At 33.3% G+C, this 22,680-nt stretch overlaps 1 protein-coding gene and 1 pseudogene across 2 annotated transcripts; both read right to left on the minus strand.

The window, feature by feature from the left end:
- Positions 1–1,459: 1,459 nt before the first annotated feature.
- Positions 1,460–7,586, minus strand: LOC143611760 (putative phospholipid-transporting ATPase 4; annotated as a pseudogene). Its single transcript, XR_013149821.1, has 10 exons — positions 5,487–7,586; positions 5,190–5,300; positions 4,689–4,965; positions 4,410–4,498; positions 4,250–4,334; positions 3,739–3,948; positions 3,482–3,607; positions 3,312–3,389; positions 3,035–3,226; positions 1,460–2,214 (listed from the first exon to the last, which is right to left on the minus strand). The product of XR_013149821.1 is annotated as a putative phospholipid-transporting ATPase 4 (transcript).
- Positions 7,587–17,467: 9,881 nt separating this feature from the next.
- Positions 17,468–20,612, minus strand: LOC143611758 (coatomer subunit zeta-2-like). The gene is made up of 6 exons (XM_077085914.1): positions 20,548–20,612; positions 19,349–19,508; positions 19,120–19,274; positions 18,981–19,057; positions 18,819–18,903; positions 17,468–17,580 (listed from the first exon to the last, which is right to left on the minus strand). Exons 1-6 carry the CDS (start codon positions 20,557–20,559, stop codon positions 17,521–17,523), a joined length of 549 nt encoding a protein of 182 aa, XP_076942029.1. The 5' UTR covers positions 20,560–20,612; the 3' UTR covers positions 17,468–17,520.
- Between the last annotated feature and the right edge of the window lie 2,068 nt (positions 20,613–22,680).

Below are 22,680 nucleotides of genomic sequence, written 5' to 3' on the forward strand. Positions count from 1 at the left end.
GTTTAAAAACTATGGGTTTGCTGAGACCATGACCCGATTATTATTTTTACTATAAAATTGTTTCTTATTATAAATAATATTTTTCTTAAAAAATTGAATATTAATATTTACTATATTCCTATTTTATTGGATTTGCATATCAAATACTTAGTGAGATTTATTTTTAGAATAGTGAGATGTTATAACCCGTTTAAGGTTATCTGGGTATGGTGAGACCCATACCGTGAATTCGGGTAAAATGCATGAGAAGTCTTCATTTACAAATAAAACAATATGGTGGCTTGAGTAAATGTAAGAACCAACCATAGAACTTCTAAATGTTTTATTTATTTACGGAGGTTGTTTTATATTATTTGTTTTTTGAATTTTTATTTTTTTTATTGTATGAAAGTTAATAATATATATATGATTTGATGATAAATTGTTTCACAAATAAATGAGATGTTATAACCCGGTTTAAAAGCTATATGAGTTTGATGAGACACAAGACCCGTTTATTTTTTACTATAAAATTGGTTTTTTTAATTATAAATAATATATATCTTTTTTAAATAAATCATATATTAATTTTTAGTATATCCCTACTTTTAAGATTTTTATATCAAATATTTGGTGAGATTAGTTTTTAATATAATGAGATGTTATAACCCGTTTAAGAAATATATGGGTTTGATTAGACCCATACCCATGAATTCGGGTCAAATGCATGAGAATCCTTTATTTAAAAATCAAGGAAATCTGGTGACTCCAAAAAAAGGGGGAGCGACCACATCGCGACACGTAAGATTTTTATGTTTTCGTTTTTATATATTATTATAGATGTATATATATGTTATCTGCAATATAAATACTAATAACAAAAGGAATAGAAAATGATTGGTATAACATAAGTTGAGTGGTGAGTATGAATAATGGAGTTGCTGAGGTGAAGAAGGATAGAGAATGGAGAATAGTATGTGCAATGCATAGTCTTAGACTATGTGCGGTGGACGTTAAACACACTGCTTAACTAACCATATAAAGTTTATTTAAATTATTTTTTAATATATTGTGCCAATTTATTCAAATTACCGTCAATCTAAAGTCTAAACAAGTAAGCCTCCAAGAGCTTTTCAAGTACCTTGATGTCAAGGGATTGACGTCACGTTCATGTAATCATGTTTGTCACTAATTTTTGTTTGAAGCAACCTAGTCGTTGATTTTTGGCAATGGTCTGTTTTAGAAAGTTGAATTCCAGTCATGTGACTTTAAAGTTGTAATAAGTTTGGATCTAACACTAACATTTTGTTAAAAAGAATCAATATAGGTGCAATAATATATACTTTTTGTAGTATTTTACTCAGTGATATATACTTTCTACCTAAAAAGGGAATTGAATTGGTGGACCACACATTTTGGCTCCACAAAGGATTTGAATTTCTTCACCAACCATTAATTCACCAAAAAAAAGAAAAAAAACAACAAAAAAAGACCCTACACATATAAACATCACCAATAAACCCAAAGCCGAAACCAAAATGTTCCAAAAAAAAAAAATTAAGTTCGTGTTGCTGCCAAAGCAACACGAGGACTCAAAACAGAAGATTTCTTCTGCAACATTTGTTTCAAATGTCTAATCTTTGCGTCAACCCGTGCAGTAAACCCGATTCTAGTCTCTTGTCTGGCCTTTGATCTTTCACGTGTCCACATATGTCGATCTTCAACGTCCTTTTTATAATATTTGATTTCTTGAATAACATGATGATCCATTGGGTTAAAAGATCTTTGAAAAGAAATATGGGCCAAATAAGGAAGATTACACGCAACCGTCACCAAAAGTGTGGTCAACCAAAATAACGGGGCGGGGGCGAGTGCTTCCAAAAAGATTTTATATGCGTTTCCGGAAAGTTCTGGAGGCAACATCCCGTATAATATTAGAAAGACATACCACGCGAAGATACTGAAGGCGATTAAAAAGTGTTGTATCCATGTGAAGTGGCTCATTGTGAGGGCGATTTGGCAATATACTGCATAGATGACACATGTGAACATGGCGGTCCCCAATACGGTCATGTCGGCTGTCTGCCCGCCTGCCCGAAAAGCTTGGTCGTAGAATATTATTATGTTGAGAAAGAAGACGATAAGGGAACAGTAGAGCCCATTTCCCATCCACCCGAAAATCCGGTACCAGTCAAAAAATAGGTTTTTTGGTCCTTGTTGATATAAAGCTGGAAACTGCAGTTGTATGAGGTGAATATTACAACCAGTTTATATGATAATAACAGGTTAATACAGGTTTATTCTAATGACGACGGGTCAAACATGGAAATTACTAAAAGTTACGCCGAATTACAGCCTTCTAAATCATTTTTATAAAACAAAAGATTATTAGTGTAGCAATATAACTTACGGAAAAGATTATTAGTTTTGCAGTAACAACTTTTGTAATCATATTAGTACTACGGTTTATTATAAGAAAACATTCGCAAAAACTGGATCTTTCAAACATGTTTCCTTAGGGGTGGGCATGAGACTGAAATAACTGACCCGCAACCGAAACAACTGAACCTAACCCAAAACCGATGGCTTGGTTTTATGTTTTTTCAAAATCTGAATTTCCGGTTTGGTTTTGGTTTCGCATGTGCCCAAACCAAAAAAAAAACTAAACCAAGCCCGTAAAATCTGGAAAACAAACCGGCTTTTGTTATTGAACATAAATGATAATATTTATCATTTAGTGTTAAGTAATTTATAAAAAACTAATAAACGATGTAGCCAAAACATTTGTTGTCCAAATGTGCAATAATCACTATGAAAAAAAAAATTACACCCAAATTCATTACTTTGGGTCTTTTTTTTAGGTCCAAAATTTTCAATCCCAAATGGCAAAACCAAAAAAACCGAACTGAATGATTTTCAAAAACCCAAAAACCAAATTTTTGGTTTTGGGTTCAGTTTGAGCCCATGCAGACCCACACACACCCCAAATATAATCCAACCCGAATGTACTTTTGGGAAATTTATTTTAATCGTGCTTTTGGAACAAAAAGCTAACCTGTAAGCAGATCTCGGAAGACACATCTTGTTCAAAAACACCAAGTGCAATCACAGGCAATGATGTAAGGACAACATTGAATAAAAGCATGTACCAATCATCATACACTGATTGGCCCGAAAAGCCCGTGAACGCCTCAAAATAGAACAATGTAAGCCCGAAAGCAATGTTTTTGTAGAAGAAATAGCATATCTGTGTTTGCACAGAAATCAGTTGTCAATAATCCATATATATATTACATGCATGCATGTATGTAACTATGTATCTATGCAATTACCATCTGAGCGATTCTCTTATAGCACCAGTGACCCAGAAACCGAAACTGTGCAATAGCAAAGTCACTTGCCATCACAGCCTGCAAAAAAATCATCAAGTTTGTAAAGCCATTTTATACAAAAACTTTTAACAAAGTCAAAATTGTTAAAAGATTTGCACAATATGACAAACCTGCATCCCTTCAACACCACTTATTCCAATACCAATATCTGCTTCTTGAATCATCCCGACATCATTTGCACCGTCTCCAATTGCTAAAGTCGTTTTCCCAGACCCTTCTTTCACCAACCTCGTAACCTAATTTCAAAATTAATATCAATGTTAAATAATCTTAAAAAATGAACAATAAAGTTATTGTGAGTCAACTCAAGCCGTTTTGACCTGACCCGACCTGTCCAACTTGTCAACTCCATATTAAATGATCTTACCAAGGCCTTCTGCTTAGGAGAAACACGACAGCATATAACAGAAGCACAATCAACTGCTAATTTCAAGAACTCGTGCTTTAAATCTTCCTCCAAAGCATAAGTTAAAGTCTTCCCATCGATAATCAAAGCAAATGCAGCATGTGGGTCCCTTTCAACTTTTATCATTTGTATTGCATTCGTGAGTTGCAGTTTAATGTTCTCCTTTACAGCCTGAAAAAGAATAAAATAACAATTAACTGTCTCTCACATAAATAACATTAATGTTGCAATGTTAACTTCCCATTTGGTTTAAGTCATTATTTATCAAATACCCAAAATACCACTCTTAAACTTTACAGAAGTCATAAAACTACATAAAGTTCCAGTTTTAAGCAATCCATCTACTTTACTTAAAATGTTCCATAACTTGCCAAATACTCTAAACACCCCCATTTCAACAAAAGAAAGAAAAAAAATCTCTTGTGGACTTGAATAATCAACATCAATTTAATTTAACGGTGATGATAAGTACCGTCTTGGAATCTTGATTTAACATATCCACATTCGTTGATATACATATTTGTTTCATGCCCTGCCGAAGCAAACTGCATGCAAACCTGCACCCACCAAGAAAAATTAGTATTTTATTCCAAGATTGTGCACAGATAATTATTGTGATTTCAAAACATTACCCAATGTTGATTGCGGTTTCCATTTTATCGCCTGTTAAAACCCATATCTTAAGACCAGCTTGTGCCAACTTGTCGATACATTGAGGTACCTATACAAAAAAAGAAAAAAAGAGTCAAACTAACCAATTCAAAACCACCTGCTTCGACCATGACCCAGCCCAACCCTTTTTGTCCTAAACAAAATACCGCCCATTCATGATCGTACTATCAAACATGTTCTGACCCTGATCTAGCCCGTTCAGACTCAAAAAATAAAAGTAAATGTTAATAAAAGTTTACCCCTGGCTGCAGCTTATCTTCCACAGCAGTTGCACCAACAAGAATCAGATCCCTTTCCATCATGTCAGAGACCCGTTCAAGCATTGCCTCCCTCTCACCGCCAATTGAAGTTTTGGCTTTCATAAATTCTTCATTCCATGAAATGTACTCGGATTCGTCAAGTTTTTTATATGCCAGCGCACGTGTACGTAAACCGGCTTCTCCATAATCATTTAAATGTTTTGTGGTTGCCTCTTCAAACATTCTTCCATTTTTTGATAAACGATCAAAAATAATGCTGCAAATGAATCAACAAATGTCAGTTTCAAACATTGGACAGACGGATTCTGCTTTTGATTATCTGACTATTAAGAGTAAACTAGACATACTTTTCAAAATTTAAACTTAATTTCATAATCTTGTACTCTCGTTTCACAAAACATCGTTTTCACACAAAAAGAATGTTGACACTATGTGATCTTGCTTATATAATTCCTGAAATAATGAAAACTGGAAACCGACCTGTCAGCACCTTTGCACAACAAAAGAATCTCTCCAGTCTCGTTTTGAATTATAACAGACATCCGTTTTCTTTTGCTTGTGAAATCCAAAAGATTTAGAAGCTTGAACTCCCTGGAAAAAGAATATTAGAAAAGTAAAAAATTATATCTAATAAGAAAACATGCCCAAAGATTATTGTCGTAATAGTACACTTTTTGTAATCATAGTTAACAAACTAAATTTCTCATATAAAATGGACAAAGACCTGATTCGGGCCAACCAAGATTAATATAACTAAAATTATAATTAAGTTCATACCTTTCAACAAATTCTTGAGAAGAATGATTCCTCTCACGAACAAAGATACTCGATTGTGTTCTTCTACAAAACTCAAACCCGAATTCTCATGCAGCCACAAGAAATGCGCCTTCATCAGGTGATTCTGCCTCATAACTATAACTATCAGTTTCTTCATTATACTCAGGAATCGCCGTGTGACAAAGAGCAAGAATCCTAAAAAACAACAGCATATAATCAGGATTTGCTTCTCGGGCCCAATTTCCGTTCATTAACCGATTATCTTCAAAACTAAACCCCTTAATCGGTACCCCCAAACTTTCTTTAGAAACCGGTACCGCCTCCAACTCGATTTCTGGCCGATTTTGTCCACCGGACCTCGTAAAATGACCGTCTTGCCCTTCAAAATCCATAGCCATTTGATTAGCCGCAGCCAGCTCGACTTCACTTGACCGAACTCCATACGGGATTCCTGCAATCGAGCACTTCAAGAAATCCATTTGATTACACGTTAGAGTCCCGGTTTTATCGGATAAAATTGTGTCCACCATCCCCAACTCTTCATTCAAATTTGATGTCCGGGCTTGAGCGGGAGTGCCTGTTTCTTCATCATACATGTTTAAATCTTGATTTATAAAAAGCGCTTGTAAGACTTTCACGAGCTCAATAGACACATAAAGCGAAATCGGTATCAAATACCCGTAAAGAATCAAAGTGGTAATCAAATGATAAAAACCCGATAATGCAGCGTTTTTGGGATCATATAAACCATCATCGTCCGGGGCCCGCAGGTACCACCAGCTCGGCATTTGTGTTTTTGTCTTGATAGCAAAGCCTGTTGAGCTTATTAATGAAATCAACACCAAAAGGGTAAAAAGGACATAAATAATTTTGTCCATTTGTCTCTCAATTGTACTCCTTTTTGAAGGCGATTTTGTAGCATTTTGCATCACTTTACTATCATGACCCGAAAATATCACCACCCCATAAACATGGCCCGTGTTTCTAAGCTTTGAATCCCGAAGCAAGATCTGACTAGGATCAAGCGGATACACCCGGCATTGATATTCAAAATTCCCAACAAACGTGTAAAGGCTCGGGTTCGGGTCCTCACATTTAATAGTCCCTCTAAAATTTTTAAAAGAGGAATCATCATCTAAAGATAAAGTTGATTCTAAAGATCTTTTCACTTTCAAATTCGTCTCACCGTCTAAATTCATAGTTTCAACATAACAAATCCCGTCTTCATAACTCGATGACAGTAACAACAAATCAGCAGGAAAAAACTGATCTTTTTCCACTTTTACCACATCCCCGACCCGTATATTCATCCAGGGTTTTAAAGAAAACACACCTTCTCCATTATGAACCCTGACTTTCCTCATATTTACCTTCATGTCCTGCATGAACCGGTGCCAATTTTCAACCGCTTCTTTAGCCATACTGAGCCCGATCACAAAAGCTAACGGTGCAATCATGCTATAAGCCGAAAAGGGTGAAACGGGTGTCAATGATAAGAATGCAGCAAAGAGGAAGTACACATTAGCCACCCGTCTAAATTGCTCAAACAGGGCTTTGGGTAAAAACGTAATGGCATTATACTTGGTGGTTGAAATGTAATTTTTGCAGTATTTGAGTGGCTTCTTTTGGTGTAAATTAGGCTGGTTACAACAAACGTGACGAGAAAAACCAGGCCCGCGAAACTGATGAGGTTCGTCTGGTGAGTCAACAGGTGGTCTTATGCATCCAAATGTGTAAAGACTGCTTCTCTTTATCTTAGCCCGTATCCTCCCGTGGGCCATTTGTGTACTCTTTTCACACAAGAATCACTAAAAACACATCCGTTAAAGATCAAAACTTGTGTGCGTGTCAAAAGTTAGAAAACACCAAGCTCACAACTGAAATAACAGAAAAATAAAACCTGCATAAACATGATTCCTTTAACTAAACAGCTGAAATAACCATTTACATATAACCAAACAATACACTACGCAGAAATGCAAAAACTTAAATGTTTGACCAAAATTAGAAGCCCAAAACATTTACATATAACCAAACAATACAATATACAAAAAAATGCAAAAAAGTTAAATGTTTGACCAAATTTAAAAGCCCTAATTATTCCTCTGATCAAGATGAAAAATACCAATATATGTCTAATTTGTAATCTTTTTTTCCTACTTACATTAAACATAACAACACAATATACACATTATACAACTAGGGTTTTTCTTCATTTTTCAATTTACACATCCATAAACTAAAATAATTAATTTCAACCAAATTTCTTCAAAATGAACACACTGAATTCAATAAATGCATAATTATTATTCAGTATTATTACACAATTACAACAACAAGAATTTGGGAAACTTAATAATAGTAAGGATCATACTTTGGAGCATATATTCAATATTTATTTTAATTTTTTTCAAAAAAAGAATGAGCTAAAAGAAAGAAAGAAGAAAAGAATATGCATTGTAAAGAGAGTAATTGAGAAAACCCATATAATAATTAAAACAAAATATCGGATACTTAATGGAAATTAAGAAGCCCCAAATCTTGAATTGTAATTAGAATAACAAGAAAATCAGAATTGTACCTAATAATAATAATAATAATCAGGAGATTGAGAGATTTGTTGAAGAACGAGAAATTGATGAAATGCGAGCTGAGTGAGATCTTGAGGGGTCAAGAACAGGAGAAAGAAGGAAAGAAAAAAAACAAACCCCTTTATTTAATTTGTGATTAATTAATTAATTAACAATGAATGAATGCTTTAGACAGTATATTACGGGGCGGCCCATCTGTCTACACTTCCCCTAAATTCTAGTTTCTAGAAACTCATTATTGTTTGTGACAAAATGTTGTCTATTATTAGTATGAGGTTTTTGGCATGGTGCGACGGGTTTCTTCTGAAATTAATGGTAGGTCGGCCGATCTTTTATTAATGGGTATACCTGAGTGACTGAGCTTTGTTGGTCGTTCATAAAAAATAAATATTATTAAACTATTTATATTATGCATTTATGTATTCGTATAGTCGTAAAATCTAATAATGAATCATATTTAATTTGTTCTGTTTTTTTATTTTATTCCGATTATATACACGTTTGTAAGTGATATAACATTAACATGACTTTTACATGTGTAAGCTATTTCATATTGTTTTCTTTTAATTTATAACTTTAGGATTAGAGAAATGAATGCTTCAATTTGTATATGTTTATGTGTATTTTAGCAATATAAAGTGTGCTGCAAATATATATTATATTGTAGTAAATAAAAATGTAATTGTTTAAATTTCTCACCTCACAATGTTTATGACTATTCAGTGACAAAATCTAAGGTTTCATCAATGGCGGTGACGATAGATTCAATTTGGAGTAGTTTTTGTTAAGGGAAGGAGTTGTCGAAGGTCAAAGAAAGAAAAGCACATAGCACGTTAGCATCACAATGTACAATAGGGATGCATTTTGTGTTACCGACATGTTGTTTAATCTGATATGTAATAAAGAAAATGGTTATGAGAAAAGCATAAAAAAATAAAATATGAGTAAGATCTGCACATTATAAAACATTTGTAGCGGTTCATAAACTTGAAATAAGTAGGGTATATATTTCTATAATTCTATGTGTTTCGTCTTATAAAAGTTCAAAATTATAGGTCATGAAATCTAATATAAATGTTTTTTTTTAACGACAAGCTTCTTTTAATTCCTTCTGTCTATGAGATTTTAACCCAAGACCTTCCCCACCCGACCCCGGGTTTTTAAAGACTTTGTCTTTACCAATAAATCATCACCCCATTAGTAATATAAGCGTATTAAAATATAAAAGTAAATTTTGCATAAAATATCTTTTATATAAGATATTATCTTTTCTAAAAGTTTAATAATTAATGAGAAAATGATATATTATGAATATACGAAATTCCATTGGAATTTTGGGCAAGCTGATTCCACAGCCCAAGCAAGATGCAAGACTTGTCCAACAAGTCAACGCGCCTGTTTCATGTATATTTGAATATTTCCATGTGCGTGTAGTTGGGTTTCAAATTTTAATGATGGCTACTTTCATGTCTTATTCCGATAAATAAATGTATCATTTCAAATACCATTAAATCTTGTATATATATAAATTACAAGACATAACATTCACATTTATTACAATTAATATAAAAAAACACTAATAATTACGTTGTTTTATCCTGTATTAATTACATCACAAATATATTCAAACATTACAAAGGTTGAATAAATAGTTAGTAACGAAGATTTAAAATTATAATAGGATATTTGAAATAAAATATCATATAAATTGTGTATAAGCATGTACAAAGCAATAAATTAAATAATAATATCGAAAATGAAGAAGGACAGTAATAATTTATAAATTGTTGTAAATTTATATATTACAAAAGCGATTAAGGGTGAAATAAGGAAAACGAATAAATATAGGTTGGGCTAACAAAGTTATGACACGTTGCATTAGATATTTGATTGTTATTATTTTATCACTTGAGATTAAATTAGATCATGAATGTTAAACTATATTTTAATTCAAATATGATACTTCGGCCATTTGCCACCTTCATATAGTACCAAATTCAAAATTTGTATGTTACTCATTTTCAGCAACCATTTTAATAAAAACGAATCTCATCATTGTATTTACTAAATAACCAAAACTCACCCACTAAATAACGCGTGACCAGTGAGTGTGTCCGACAACTAATACTCCTGAGTTAGATTTCTCTAATTAGCTAAAACTATATTTGTTAAATTAGAGGCCGATCAATTACAACATGATAAAATTGGTAATATTGAAAAAATCAAAAATAGAAAAGTTAAAAGAATAAAGTTAACGTGCAGATTACAGAAACATGTTGTTTCCATGCATGTATATGATTATTAGGGATTAGTTTATTTCCCTTTAACATTTTTTTTCATATAAAGCACATATTTCATTTGGCACAAACATTGCACTATTAGGCAATATACAGCTAATAAGGAGTTAATACTTAATAGAATTATGTGACTTGGATATCATCAATAGAACTAGAGGATGTTCAAGAAGTCCGTTGTTCTAGCTGTCGACTAATTTTATATTAATGAAGATATTCATGTTATCAATCTCCTCTTGTTTGACCTTAAAATAGTTTTCTTTGGTTGAGCAATTGAAACAAAAAGTAAATAAACAATAATAATATTTTTTATTTTCAGTTAAAGAGTTTCGGTTTTATCACTACACGTTATACTTAAACCTGATTAAGTTAAAGTCTCATATTTTATTTTCTTAACGGAATGTAAGAACATACACAGGGCACAAACTTACAACGCATAAACATTACACCATGATGACCATGTAATTGAGTAGTTCTTTGCCGTGCTTTTAGTCCATAAAAAATTGTTCAACATAATATCTTCCAAATCTCTTTTCATTTTGCCATAAAATTTTTTTTTACTAGTCCATAAAAATAGTTCTTTGCCGTGTTTTCCACAAGAATCAACATGTATTAAGGAAATCGTCTATTTACGGTGTATCTAAATTACAAAAGGTTTACCTATAGCTATCGTTTATAAATAATGTTTACTACAACTAAAACACCATAAGAATATATCATCGCCATTAACAAATTTTCTTCTTAATATTTCTTAGAGAAAAGTTAACGTATAAATTAAATTAGTGTGTTAACTGTGAGAATCAAGTAGTGTAATTATATATACAAGAAGTGTAATTACACTACATTATAATTACACCATGTTGTATATATAATTACACTACTTGATTCCCACAGCTAACACGTTAATTTAATTTGTATTTAATTCAAACCCATATTTCGTAAACTATAAAAGCAAATTAATGAACAATAATAGTATTTTTACCTTGTAATTGAATACGAGTTTGACATATATATATATATTGTGTAGTGATTTAACACTGGTGTAAGAAATTTTTATAAAGGAAAAGAAGTATAAAATAAAATATATAAAAATGTTAAAGACGTGATTCGGCGTAAACGCGTTTGACGATGATCGTGATGCCAAGTCGCCAATAATGAGCCGTCTAATCCCCACCAAACAAATTCAACAACAACAATATTATTATTTTCTTATTATATTTTTAAACAAACAAATCCAATCATCTCATTCGTATAGTTAACGTTATTATAGATGTCAACTTTGAGCCATTTGTCTACTGTCGATTTAATCTATGAATTAGAGTAAATTACATGAACTTTTCCTTGTCTGTTAAGTGAAATTTCACTTTTCGTCATTAACTTTAAAAATTACGCATATGGTCTATGTCGAGTTGTCGACTTATCTATGAGTTAGAGTAAATTACAATAGCCCTTTTAAAATGACAATTTTACTCTGGATGTAAAAAAACAAAATTAACTTCAAGAATTTTTTCTTGTTACAGTTCATTAGCCATTGTCTTTAACTTCCTCTAGTTACAAGTCAAACTTGTGTCAACTTCCTTCTCGCTATTGAGTTGTCGAGTTTTACGACTTTCGTAAGGAGTCCTAGAACAATACGATTTAGGCATGCCTTATATGGTATTCTATGATAAAAACCAAAATTAGTACAAAATCTCTCTAGTTTGGTTGCATATATAGCCATATGGCCCATATCGTATCAATCAAGTAAATCATGAAATTATTTGATTGTTTTTGCATTTTAACATGTTTTCTTATTGTGTAGGGTCTAATTTGGGCTCGATTTCCTAACACATGTTTCTCCTTTTCTACCAAAATTTTTGGGAGAACAACCATAGAAGATGCTCCATATTTTCTCCTTAATGTACGGAAGTAATATTCAAAAAAGGCATCTGTACTTCTGTTACATATCATTTCAATGCTTCTTTCTCCCACGTATGTAGGACCCCTTTCATCTAATTTACTCTTCAAAATTTTATATCAAACCCGCTAGTTTGAAAATCGGTATCATCTCAGCTCCATTTAAATACATTTTAGCTTGTTGCGAAGCTCTCATCATGAAGAACGCGACCTCATAAATTACTAATCATATGATTGATACTTAGTACGTTAATAACAATTCACATTTACACTATTTTTTTCCAATAGCTAACAACCTCATCAGTCATCACCATTACGTTGAATGCACTAACACTCTATAAATGTATATCCATATAAACAATTTCCATTTTAATACTCTCAACTTTAATTAGTTTTTAAAACCTCTCAACTTTAATGTTTGGCCGGAACACTAACTTCGTTAGTTTTCTTGCTGATGTGACATTTTTTTAAATAAAATAAAATAATAATGAAAATTATGGGTCTCACACACCACATCATCTCTTCTTCTTGTTAAAAAAACCCTAACTCCATTACTACCTCCACCCAACCCACCACCCTCCACCACCATCACCACCACCACCACCCATCTCTCCTTCCACCTCAAACAAACCATTTGTCGCATACTAATATCCAACATGTGATCAAGGAATCCAAGTGCTGCTGTCTTACAAACCAAAACCATCAAATTTCAATTCCACCACCACATTCGTCTCATTATGGTTTGATCCAGCAGCAGCAGCACCAGCACCCTAGGCCGTAATGAAGCCGACGGCGACTGTTGCATCTGTGCAACCATCGACTGTTGATGATGCTCCGATAAAGGAGTTGGTGGCAGCTCGAAAGTTCATACAACTCTCCGTTGCCGGCGGTTACTACAGAAGCATTGAGTTGGTTTAGAAGCATGCTGGTGTTCTGAAATGCAACTCTGGCAGCCTATTAAGTTTTCCGGTGAACCTCGCTATTCAGGTGAGGGGGTCTGACGAGCTCTCCTCTGCATGCTCGTTCTTCGGAAGCACTAACAGTGAGGTGAAAGACGGCTAGGGTTCCAAAGGTTGTGTTTCAAGCTTTTCCGTCTAGTTGACGGCGAGTTGAGTCTCTATTCGGTAAGGAGGGAGGTGGTGGTATATGTATTGGGGTTTTTTAATAGAAAAAAAATAATAGTCATTTTCCACATAAGCATGCCAAGTGTGAAAAAATAGTCTATATCAGCAATAACATTAACGAAGTTAGTGCTCCATTAGCTAGGGAGCGATAGAAAAAACAAGATGAAAGTTGATAACAAATCGAAAGTTTGAGGTGGTATCAACCAACGAGTGAAAGTTGGGAGTATTCAAAACCAATATCCCACATGTTTATAACATGATTATTAATTGTCAACCCGCTGCCAAATAATAACTTAAACGGGCCAAAAGCGGGTTATACGGTTTTAACCGTGTGCAGGTTAAAGTTGATGCTATAAACACAAATAAAAATATGGATCATGCTCGGGTTGAACAAGTCCATCCGCTAATCCGTCAACCCACCAACCTAACATGACTTACACACATATATTCCTTTTCAAAACATTATAATTTGATATTTTAGTAAACATAACAACCAGTACAATAATCCGGTAAAAAATTGTGATGTTATACATACACGATTTTTTTCTTGATTTAGGTGGGTTGAAGAAAAAAAAAGTGCTTTTAGGTAGTGTATTAGAATTTAATTGCTTTTAGGTAATCTTCCATCTAAGATGGCAGATTACATGTACACGCAAGCATGCTTTCCACGTGTGTCTCCAAGTCGGATGCCATGTCAACGGGTAATACACGTGGAATCCTCTATCTGAGATAGAGGATTATATAAACTCATTATACCACCATTTACTGTGGACTTACCATATGAAGTCTCCTTTTTTACCTCCTGGACATGTGTTACAACCCCTGAAATCCTCCATCTCAAATAGAAGATTGTCACACAAGGAATATATGTTAATAACTCTTGTGAATGAATTGTATTCAACATTTGGAATCAGTAAATGTCATATTTGTCACCATAAAAATGTATTCAGCTTTTTCGTGTATAAAACCTTTTTTCATGAGTGAATTATTTGCATTACACTTTTAAAATGTAACACTAGGAATCCTCCATCTTTACATTTAAAGATAGGATTATAACTATTCTTTACACACTCTTAATACAATATTAATTAACTTTTAATGTCAACGAATATGTTACATTTACGTATAGTTAGTTAGGGGCTGAGATAAAATAACAATAGATTTTATAAATTCTTCACTTCATTTTTAATATAATACATTACTTCATTTTTAATATGGAAAACCCTTCTCATGTGGGTTTTCCATACATTGTTTTTAATGTAATCTATAAAATCTATTGTTATTAATATATTATATCGCAGCCCCAAACTAACTATACGTAAATGTAACATGTTCGTTGACATTAAAAGTTAATTAATATTGTATTAAGAGTGTGTAAAGAATAGTTATAATCCTATCTTTAAAGGAAAATTGGTTTTAAATAATCCCAACTATGCCCTATTAGTAAATAACAGTCTCAACTTAACATTTGTCTGGTGGCGGTTCCAACTAAAGATCTATTTGTAAACAACGGTCCGTGACTAACACATGGTTAACTCCGTTAGTTTCATGCTTACGTGGCATGCTTAGTGGTCAAAAAAAGATTTAAGTGGCAGCTTATGTGGAAAACCAACCTTCTTCCTCATCCCCTACCCCTACAGCCATACCCAACACCAACCGGTAACCACCGGCAACACCTTCTTCTACCTCTTTTCTGCCGCCACTCACCACCACCACCATATCCTTTCTTCTTCACACATCATATTAGCACCATTGTCTAGTTTATCAAATTCAAAGTTCAAGATTTGGGGGTTTATTCTTGCCGGCGGATTTCCAACATCATCTTCCTCGTTGATTAGTTTCTTCTATAGATTCTCAACGGAACATCATCCACCACTTCTGAGCTCGTCAGAACCTCAATCCCTTACTCCCCAAAATCATTTTTCCGATCTAAAACCCAGATCCGTTCTAAACCTTGCCAGAGTTTTGCCCTAATCACATCCTCGCCTGAAACCGTCTACATTTGATGCTCTGCTTGCTTGTTTCTATGGTCTTGAGATGGTGATTTATGACGGGATATCAGATGATAGTTAAAGATAATGGACGACGTGGGTGTTGCAGTGTGGTGGTGGTGGTGTCCCGTTAGCGATCAGGGTGGCGGCGACGGTGGCCATCGTGAGCAAAGTGATGGTGGCTGGTTGCTTTAAGTTATGTTCAATGAAGCTGGGTGAGGGTTAATTGAAGATCTGGTTTATTTGTTTGTTTGTTTTTTTGTTTTTTCTAAAGATATAAGATTATTGCCACATAAGCTGCCACGTAAATGTTTTTTTGACCACTAGGCATGCCACGTAAGCATCAAACTAACGGAGTTAACCATCCGTTAGTCGTGGATTGTTGTAAACAAATACATCTTTAGTTGGAACCGCCACCAGGCAAATGTTAAGTTGGGACTGTTATTTACCAATAAGGCATGGTTGAGATTATTTAAAACCAATTTTCCATCTTTAAATGTAAAGATGGATGATTCCTAAGGTTACATTTTAAATGTCCAATGCAGATAATTCACACATAAAAAAATGTTTTATTCACGAGAAAGCTGAATACATTTTTATGATGACAAATATGACATTTACTGATTCCAAATGTTACAATTCATTCACGAGAGTTATTAGAATATATTCTTTGTGTGACAATCCTGTATTTGAGATGGAGGATTTCAGGTTTTGTGACATGTGTCCAGGAGGTAAAAAAGAAGACTCCATATGGTAAGTCCACGGTAAATGGTGGTAAAATGAGTGTATGTAATCCTCTATCTCAGATAGAGGATTCCACATGTATTACCCGTTGACATGGCATCCGACTTGGAGACACATGTGGAAAGCGTGCTTGCGTGTACATGTAATCCGCCATCTCAAATGGAGGATTACCTAAAAGCAATTAAATTTTATTACACTACCTAAAAGCACTTTTTTTTTTCTTCAACCCACCTAAGTCAAGAAAAAAATCATACATACACTACCCCTAGGGGGGGGGGGGTTGGTTCATTTCTCATCACACACCACCACCAATGGTGGTGTGCCACATCACCAACCCCAAACCCATCACATGTGATGGATTTTACAAAGGGTGGTTGTGTGGTGTGGTGTGATGGTTTTTTGATTTTTGCTCTCCCAATGGTCAAATTCTTGGAAAGACACCCTCCTCAAGCGTGATGGCCAATAGCCATCACGCAAGACACCCTCCTCAAGCGTGACAAAGCACCGGCGGCGGTGTGGGGGAGAACCCGTCACGCGTGATGGTGGTTCTTCACGCAGTGCCTCGGGTGCCATAATCTGTAAGCGGACATGTATATCACATCATACATGCTTTATAAAGCAAACAAACTTTTACATCATATGACTAGACGACTTCTGACACAATACAATATTGTCACACAAGTTAGTTACAACCTGTATGACATGACAAAAATGTTATACAACTCATATTTTGTCAATGTTAAATGAATAGCATGCCAGTAAATTTTTTTTTTTCTTATTATTAGAAAAAAAGAAAAAAAAAACAAACTGACCTGACCTGGTGATAAGCACCTCGGTCTTAGCAGCAAAAGCAGGTTATTACTTGATCAAATTACCAAATTAGCATATATAATAAAAAATAAAAGGATAACCAACAACTCATAATATTATTAGTATGATTATCAATCGCCAAGTAAAGTACGTTAATATTCTATTATAATTGTTTTACGTCTCCCAACAATTTAAAATCTCATATATTTATTAATTTATTTTATTTGAAAAACAGAGTAGACATTTGGACATAGGGGCCAGAGTGGATGAGGGAATTGGAGATTTTTAAGTGTGAAATAGATGGTTTATCATCTTCAATAATAACAAATCATTTGTAATATTCAGTTCCAACGTTACATTCAATATGAAAACGACAATACAGCAGGCAATGCACAATATATATATATATAAAACTATCTATTATTCAAATGCAACTTCCAATTTACCCGCCAAATGTCCCTTTGAATTTGTTTCTTTTTTTTTATTAACTTCTATACGGGAGTTGTCTGTTACGCCTAAAACTAGGCAGCGAAGGATATGAAAGAGATGACCAGTTGGTTATTATCAAAGGAAGAAAAAACGTCTTATCTAAGAAGCGATCTTGTCAAATGTTCACGAGCAGTTGCTAAGGCTTGAGAAATCGTCTGCAATCATTGAAACAACATTTTTCATATAAGAAAAAATGAAAAAGAATATTTAATTTTGTAACACGAGTTTGACTATATGCATCATTTTGAGTTTTGACCCATGTATATAAGTTAACTTCAGTTGTGTTATATCTTAAACAGGGACAGTTTATTCATAATGTAGCTAAAAGGGAAACAGATACACAAGTTGAAAGTTGTCTGAAGTTTAATATTAGTGCATATAACAACTTAAAACATTTTATTCAAATATATAGGTTATTACTGTTAAGGAAGTGATTTGTAGTTACATATCCATAACTGAAGTGGACATACCAATTTCTTTTGACAAGACCCTCACAGTTAAACTACTTACAATTTATATTATCTTCTGATGTGACGTTAAAAAAAACGACTGTTTATCAGTTATTGTTATGTAATCATAGTTAACAAAGTAATTATTTATAAGAGCTTCAAAAGAAACTGAACATGGACTTGTTTCAAACCCACCCGTTTTGACATGTTACCTAATCCGTCTAAGCCGGTAATTTGGCCAGCCCTAAGATGGACGAACAAAAGTGCATGTGGATTGTGGGAAAAGTGTAGAGTTTTAATTCAAGAAATATCAGTTAGGATGAAATATGAAAAAAAAAATCATAAACTTTATATTCATGGCATGCTCTTGTTGAAGTCAAGATATGCATTTTGATATAATGTAGAGGCTTATGAAAACTAAATTCATGTTTGGTTTATAAGTGAGATTACTAATGTTATGTTTTGAAAGAAAAAAAATAAACTGGCCATGTTCAGGTTGACATGTATTTGAGTGGACCTATTTAACCATTTTATTCATTTAACAAATTCAGTACAAGTCCCAACCATTTTTACATGCTTACAACTTGGTCATGACCCACCAACCCGTTTGACTCGTTTAGAACAATAGACAATAGGTTTTCAGGTTGTGTTCGGGTTAAAAAAAATGTAAGTGTGTCCAGGTTAGGGTTGATACCTTTGATACGATCATATCAAACGAATAAGTATAAAGTTTGTGCTCTTGTTCAACAATCCAACCCCGCCACCATTAATACCCCTAAATCCTAATCATAACTAACTGTAGAACACATACCTAATCCGAACACTTTTTATCACTTTCAACAGATCATTACTAATTTCAGAACCTAGCCTTCTTTCAGTTTAAACTTTAAATCCTTAAACCAACACATCCTAAAGCTACAATACCGGGATTGAATAACATGTACCTGTTCAGACAATGGAGCTCCATCATCCAAATTATGTGTAGCCACATTTCCAGCAATCATATTACCATCTGTTTCAAGAATCATCCTGCCACATAATATCTTTATAAATAGCTGGAATTATATAGAAATTCGAGTCAAAGTTACAAATTTATAATTCCTTACCCTGCATCAACAATCTCATCAAGGCATAAAAAAATGGTATCTAAGTTTTCAAGTGCCTCCCTGTGATCAACATTACCCTGCATCAAGAAGTCAAAAACTTCAGACAATGAACCGACAAATATTAAATATTTCTAACAACCAATAACCTGAGAAGAAGTGTAACCGCATCAGAAAATCCCTGCAGGACCGTAGCCAAAGCCAATTCATTTTCACAATCACCTCCAGTTACAAAGAAATGCAAGTCTTGTATGAACTTATACACCACAACATTATCATCAAACAGCACAACTTCAGCTGCACATACAACAAAAAAGAACAACAAATCATCGTTTTAGTCATGACAGATAAAAGGTTAATAGTGATAATACCTTCGGTCCTTGCATTAGTCTTCTGTGTTTTACTAGAAATAGACCTTTCAAAAGCTAACTTCGCACTGTTGGTCGGCCATTCATCTGTATAATACTTAACCGCCACACGCCTTCCTTCAGAGTCCAGAAGAAGGACATTCTTAACCATAGGACAAGCATCCTATAAAACATTCAATCAGTAATATGTTTTTAACCTTATATTTCAGTTTATACAGCTTATTAACAAACTTTGGATAGAATTTTGCAGCAATACAGAAAGCAATAACCACCATTTTCAGTGAATCATTGACTCAATGATCATAATTTCACCCTAAATTTATTGTCAGTGAGGATCCAACTGGATTAAAGCTTACCTAAATTACCCCTGGCTGCAAACATTCAAACCCAAACAGGTCAAATTGAACTAATTAACGCGACATTAGCACTCTAACCACTATGTATTCATACTCTTAACTTCAATAATACGAATGATGAATCATAACAAAGTCTTTGTCCGCTAGAATCTATTTGGATTAAAAGTGACCTAAATTAACTCACCGTGAACATTCAAACCTAAACAGGTCAAACTGAACTAATTAGTGTTGTGACACATTAGCACTCTAACTACCACTGATCTATGCCTAGCTCGAAGTTAAACGAGCCAAAGATCGAGCCGAGCTTTGGCTCAGTTACAAAAATGAGCCGACTCGACTCAGGTCTTTTGAATTCAAGCTTTTTTTTTGCTAGCTTTTATCGAGCAAGCTACGAGCCGCGAGCTTTTTGAATAGCCTATTTCATACTAATATGAATCATAACTAATTCGGTCAGTCAGTCAGAATCTAACTAGATACAAGCTGACCTAAATTACCTCTCATTGTGAACATTCAAGCCTAAACATGTCAAATTGAACTAATTAATGTGGCATTACTCCATTAGCACTATAACTACTATGTATTTATACTCTAATTTCAATATTATGAATCACAACTGTAATAACTACCATACGACTATAGAACATTTGATTTGTGTTACGTGAAGTAAACTCAAAATTTAAGCCAGAGATAACGTAAACAACCAATCGAACGCTAGATATTCATATACATATACCAGAAAGAAACTAATCGAATCAACGTTTAAAATCCTATAACATTTGCGATTGTGAATTTGAGTGTGAAATATCATATCGTAACAGAAGTTATTAGAGAAGAGAACATACATACCCTAGGAGCCATTGATGGAGAGAATTTGGTTAGCCAAGTATCAAATGGAAACTTTATATGTTGGTTGGTTGGTGGTTGGTTGGTTGGTTAGTTAGAAGACCGAATTAGTTCGGTAAGGATTTGAATCGGTTTCGATATAAGGGTGTTCTCGGACCGTATTAAAAAAACCGAATCCGGATTCAAATATCCGAAATCAAGATATTTTCGGATATTTGAACTTTCGGATTCGGATAGTGATTTTAAAATTTTTCGGATAGTTCGAATATCTGAACTAACCGATATTTTTTTTATTCAATAATAGATATTATTTATAAATTTTGGATAATTTCGGATATTCCTAATAATATTAATTTTTCGGATGTTTCAGAAAAATTTTCCGGATAATTTTTGGATATTTTGAATAAATTCTCAGATATTTCTGATATTTGGAATATTTTTAAAAGTAGTCATTTAAACTTTTTTTATAATTATAAGTTTTTTCAAATTGGATTCTTGTTCACTATCCGATCGGATATCCGAAAGGTCCAGATATTCAACTTTGAACACTCCTTTTACGAACTACTAATTTTCATTTATATATCTCGTTTGTATGAGACTGTTTTGGTCATTGTTACTATTATATTATTTTTTGACTCGACTAAAATATAAACTGAAAAACGGTGACTATCAAGAAGCTAACCGAAGAAAATTACAAATGCATGCATTAGAGGTTCAAAAGGCATTCCACCCAACTAATCTTCGACATAAGTTTGTTTACATCTGAATGGAACCATTCAGATGTAAACATCTGATTCATTCAGACTTAAGACTGTTTGGTTCTAAACAGAAAAACATTTGAATGGTTAAAATTAGGTTTGAATCATTCAGACTTGTTGTTGCTGAATGAGACAGAGACTCATCAGACCTAACTCATTCAGATCTGAATGAACCAAACAGCCCCTGATATTGTTAGACCACATAAAAGAAAAATTGACAATATAGTCAAAAATTATTTCTTTCATAGTCATATTGATTTGTAAGACTGTATCATATTTGAACCACCATAAGACCCACTAGAATGTCATCAGAATAGCTACCACTATGTGTTTCTTATCATAATTTGGCAATTTCAAATCCAACTATCTAGCAATTACGTTTAGGTTCTAAGTTTATCTTTTAACAATACAACAATACAACACTTATCCATCATAAGGTCCATGACTCCGGTTCACCATCACACAATGAGCACATTATGCGAGGTGTCGCCGGCCTCGGCCACAACTTGAGAATTCGATCTTACTACTTCTTTTAAGACCCAACAATTATTAGCATACATGGCGCAATAGTCCCATTAGGTAGTCCATTACAGGAAATGACCTATTATTAAATATTTAAGCATATAACTAAAGAGTAACTTATTATGTCAGTTTGACAGTTTGGGTATGTTTACGGTGGCATTTGAAATTTGCTTAACATTGTTTTATTTATTGTTCAATTTTTTTTAGCTTTTTTATTAATACAATTACTTTGTATTGTTTATTTTTATCACAATTATCGTCGATGTTTGAAATAAAATCTATAATATATATAAACGAAGACATAAAAATCCTACGTGTCGCGATGTGATCGCTATCCATTTTTTTGGATTCACCAGATTTGTTTGATTTTTAAATGAAGGTTTCTCATGCATTTGACCCGAATTCATGGGGGTATGGGTCTTACCAAACCCAGATATTCCTTAAACGAGTTATAATATCTTATTAAATTAAAAATTATCCTCACCAAATTATTGATGTAAAAATCCTATAAAATAGGATATACTAAAAAATAATATATTATTTATTTTACAAAAAGATATATATATATTATTTAAATTAAAAAAGATATATATATATTATAAATAATAATATATTATTTATTTTACAAAAAGATATATATGTAATGGTATTTCCCTTACATATATTATTATTATTATTATTATTATTAGCTTTTATATAGCTGCTAAACTGTGATCTTATTATTAATATTATTATAATTAGTAGTAGTTTTTATATAACGGTTAAACTTTGATTTCCTTTATTTCCTTTATTATTAGCTTTTATTTTGCTTCATACACATGTACTTAGAGCCGAGGGTCTCTCTGGAAGCCACCTC

This window comes from Bidens hawaiensis, unplaced genomic scaffold (assembly GCF_021521415.1).
Source record: "Bidens hawaiensis isolate Kalapana, Puna unplaced genomic scaffold, B.hawaiensis_p1.1 tig00032157_1, whole genome shotgun sequence".
NCBI classification, from domain to species: Eukaryota; Viridiplantae; Streptophyta; class Magnoliopsida; order Asterales; family Asteraceae; genus Bidens; species Bidens hawaiensis.

What these genes read in the sequence shown, in the direction of transcription:
- LOC143611758 (XM_077085914.1), bottom strand. An exon ending in GACTAATGCAAGGACCGAAG is followed by an intron (nt 19,275 to 19,348) that starts GTATTATCACTA and finishes TTGTATGTGCAG; the next exon opens with CTGAAGTTGTGCTGTTTGAT. An exon ending in GAGCTCCATTGTCTGAACAG is followed by an intron (nt 17,581 to 18,818) that starts GTACATGTTATT and finishes CAATGATTGCAG; the next exon opens with ACGATTTCTCAAGCCTTAGC.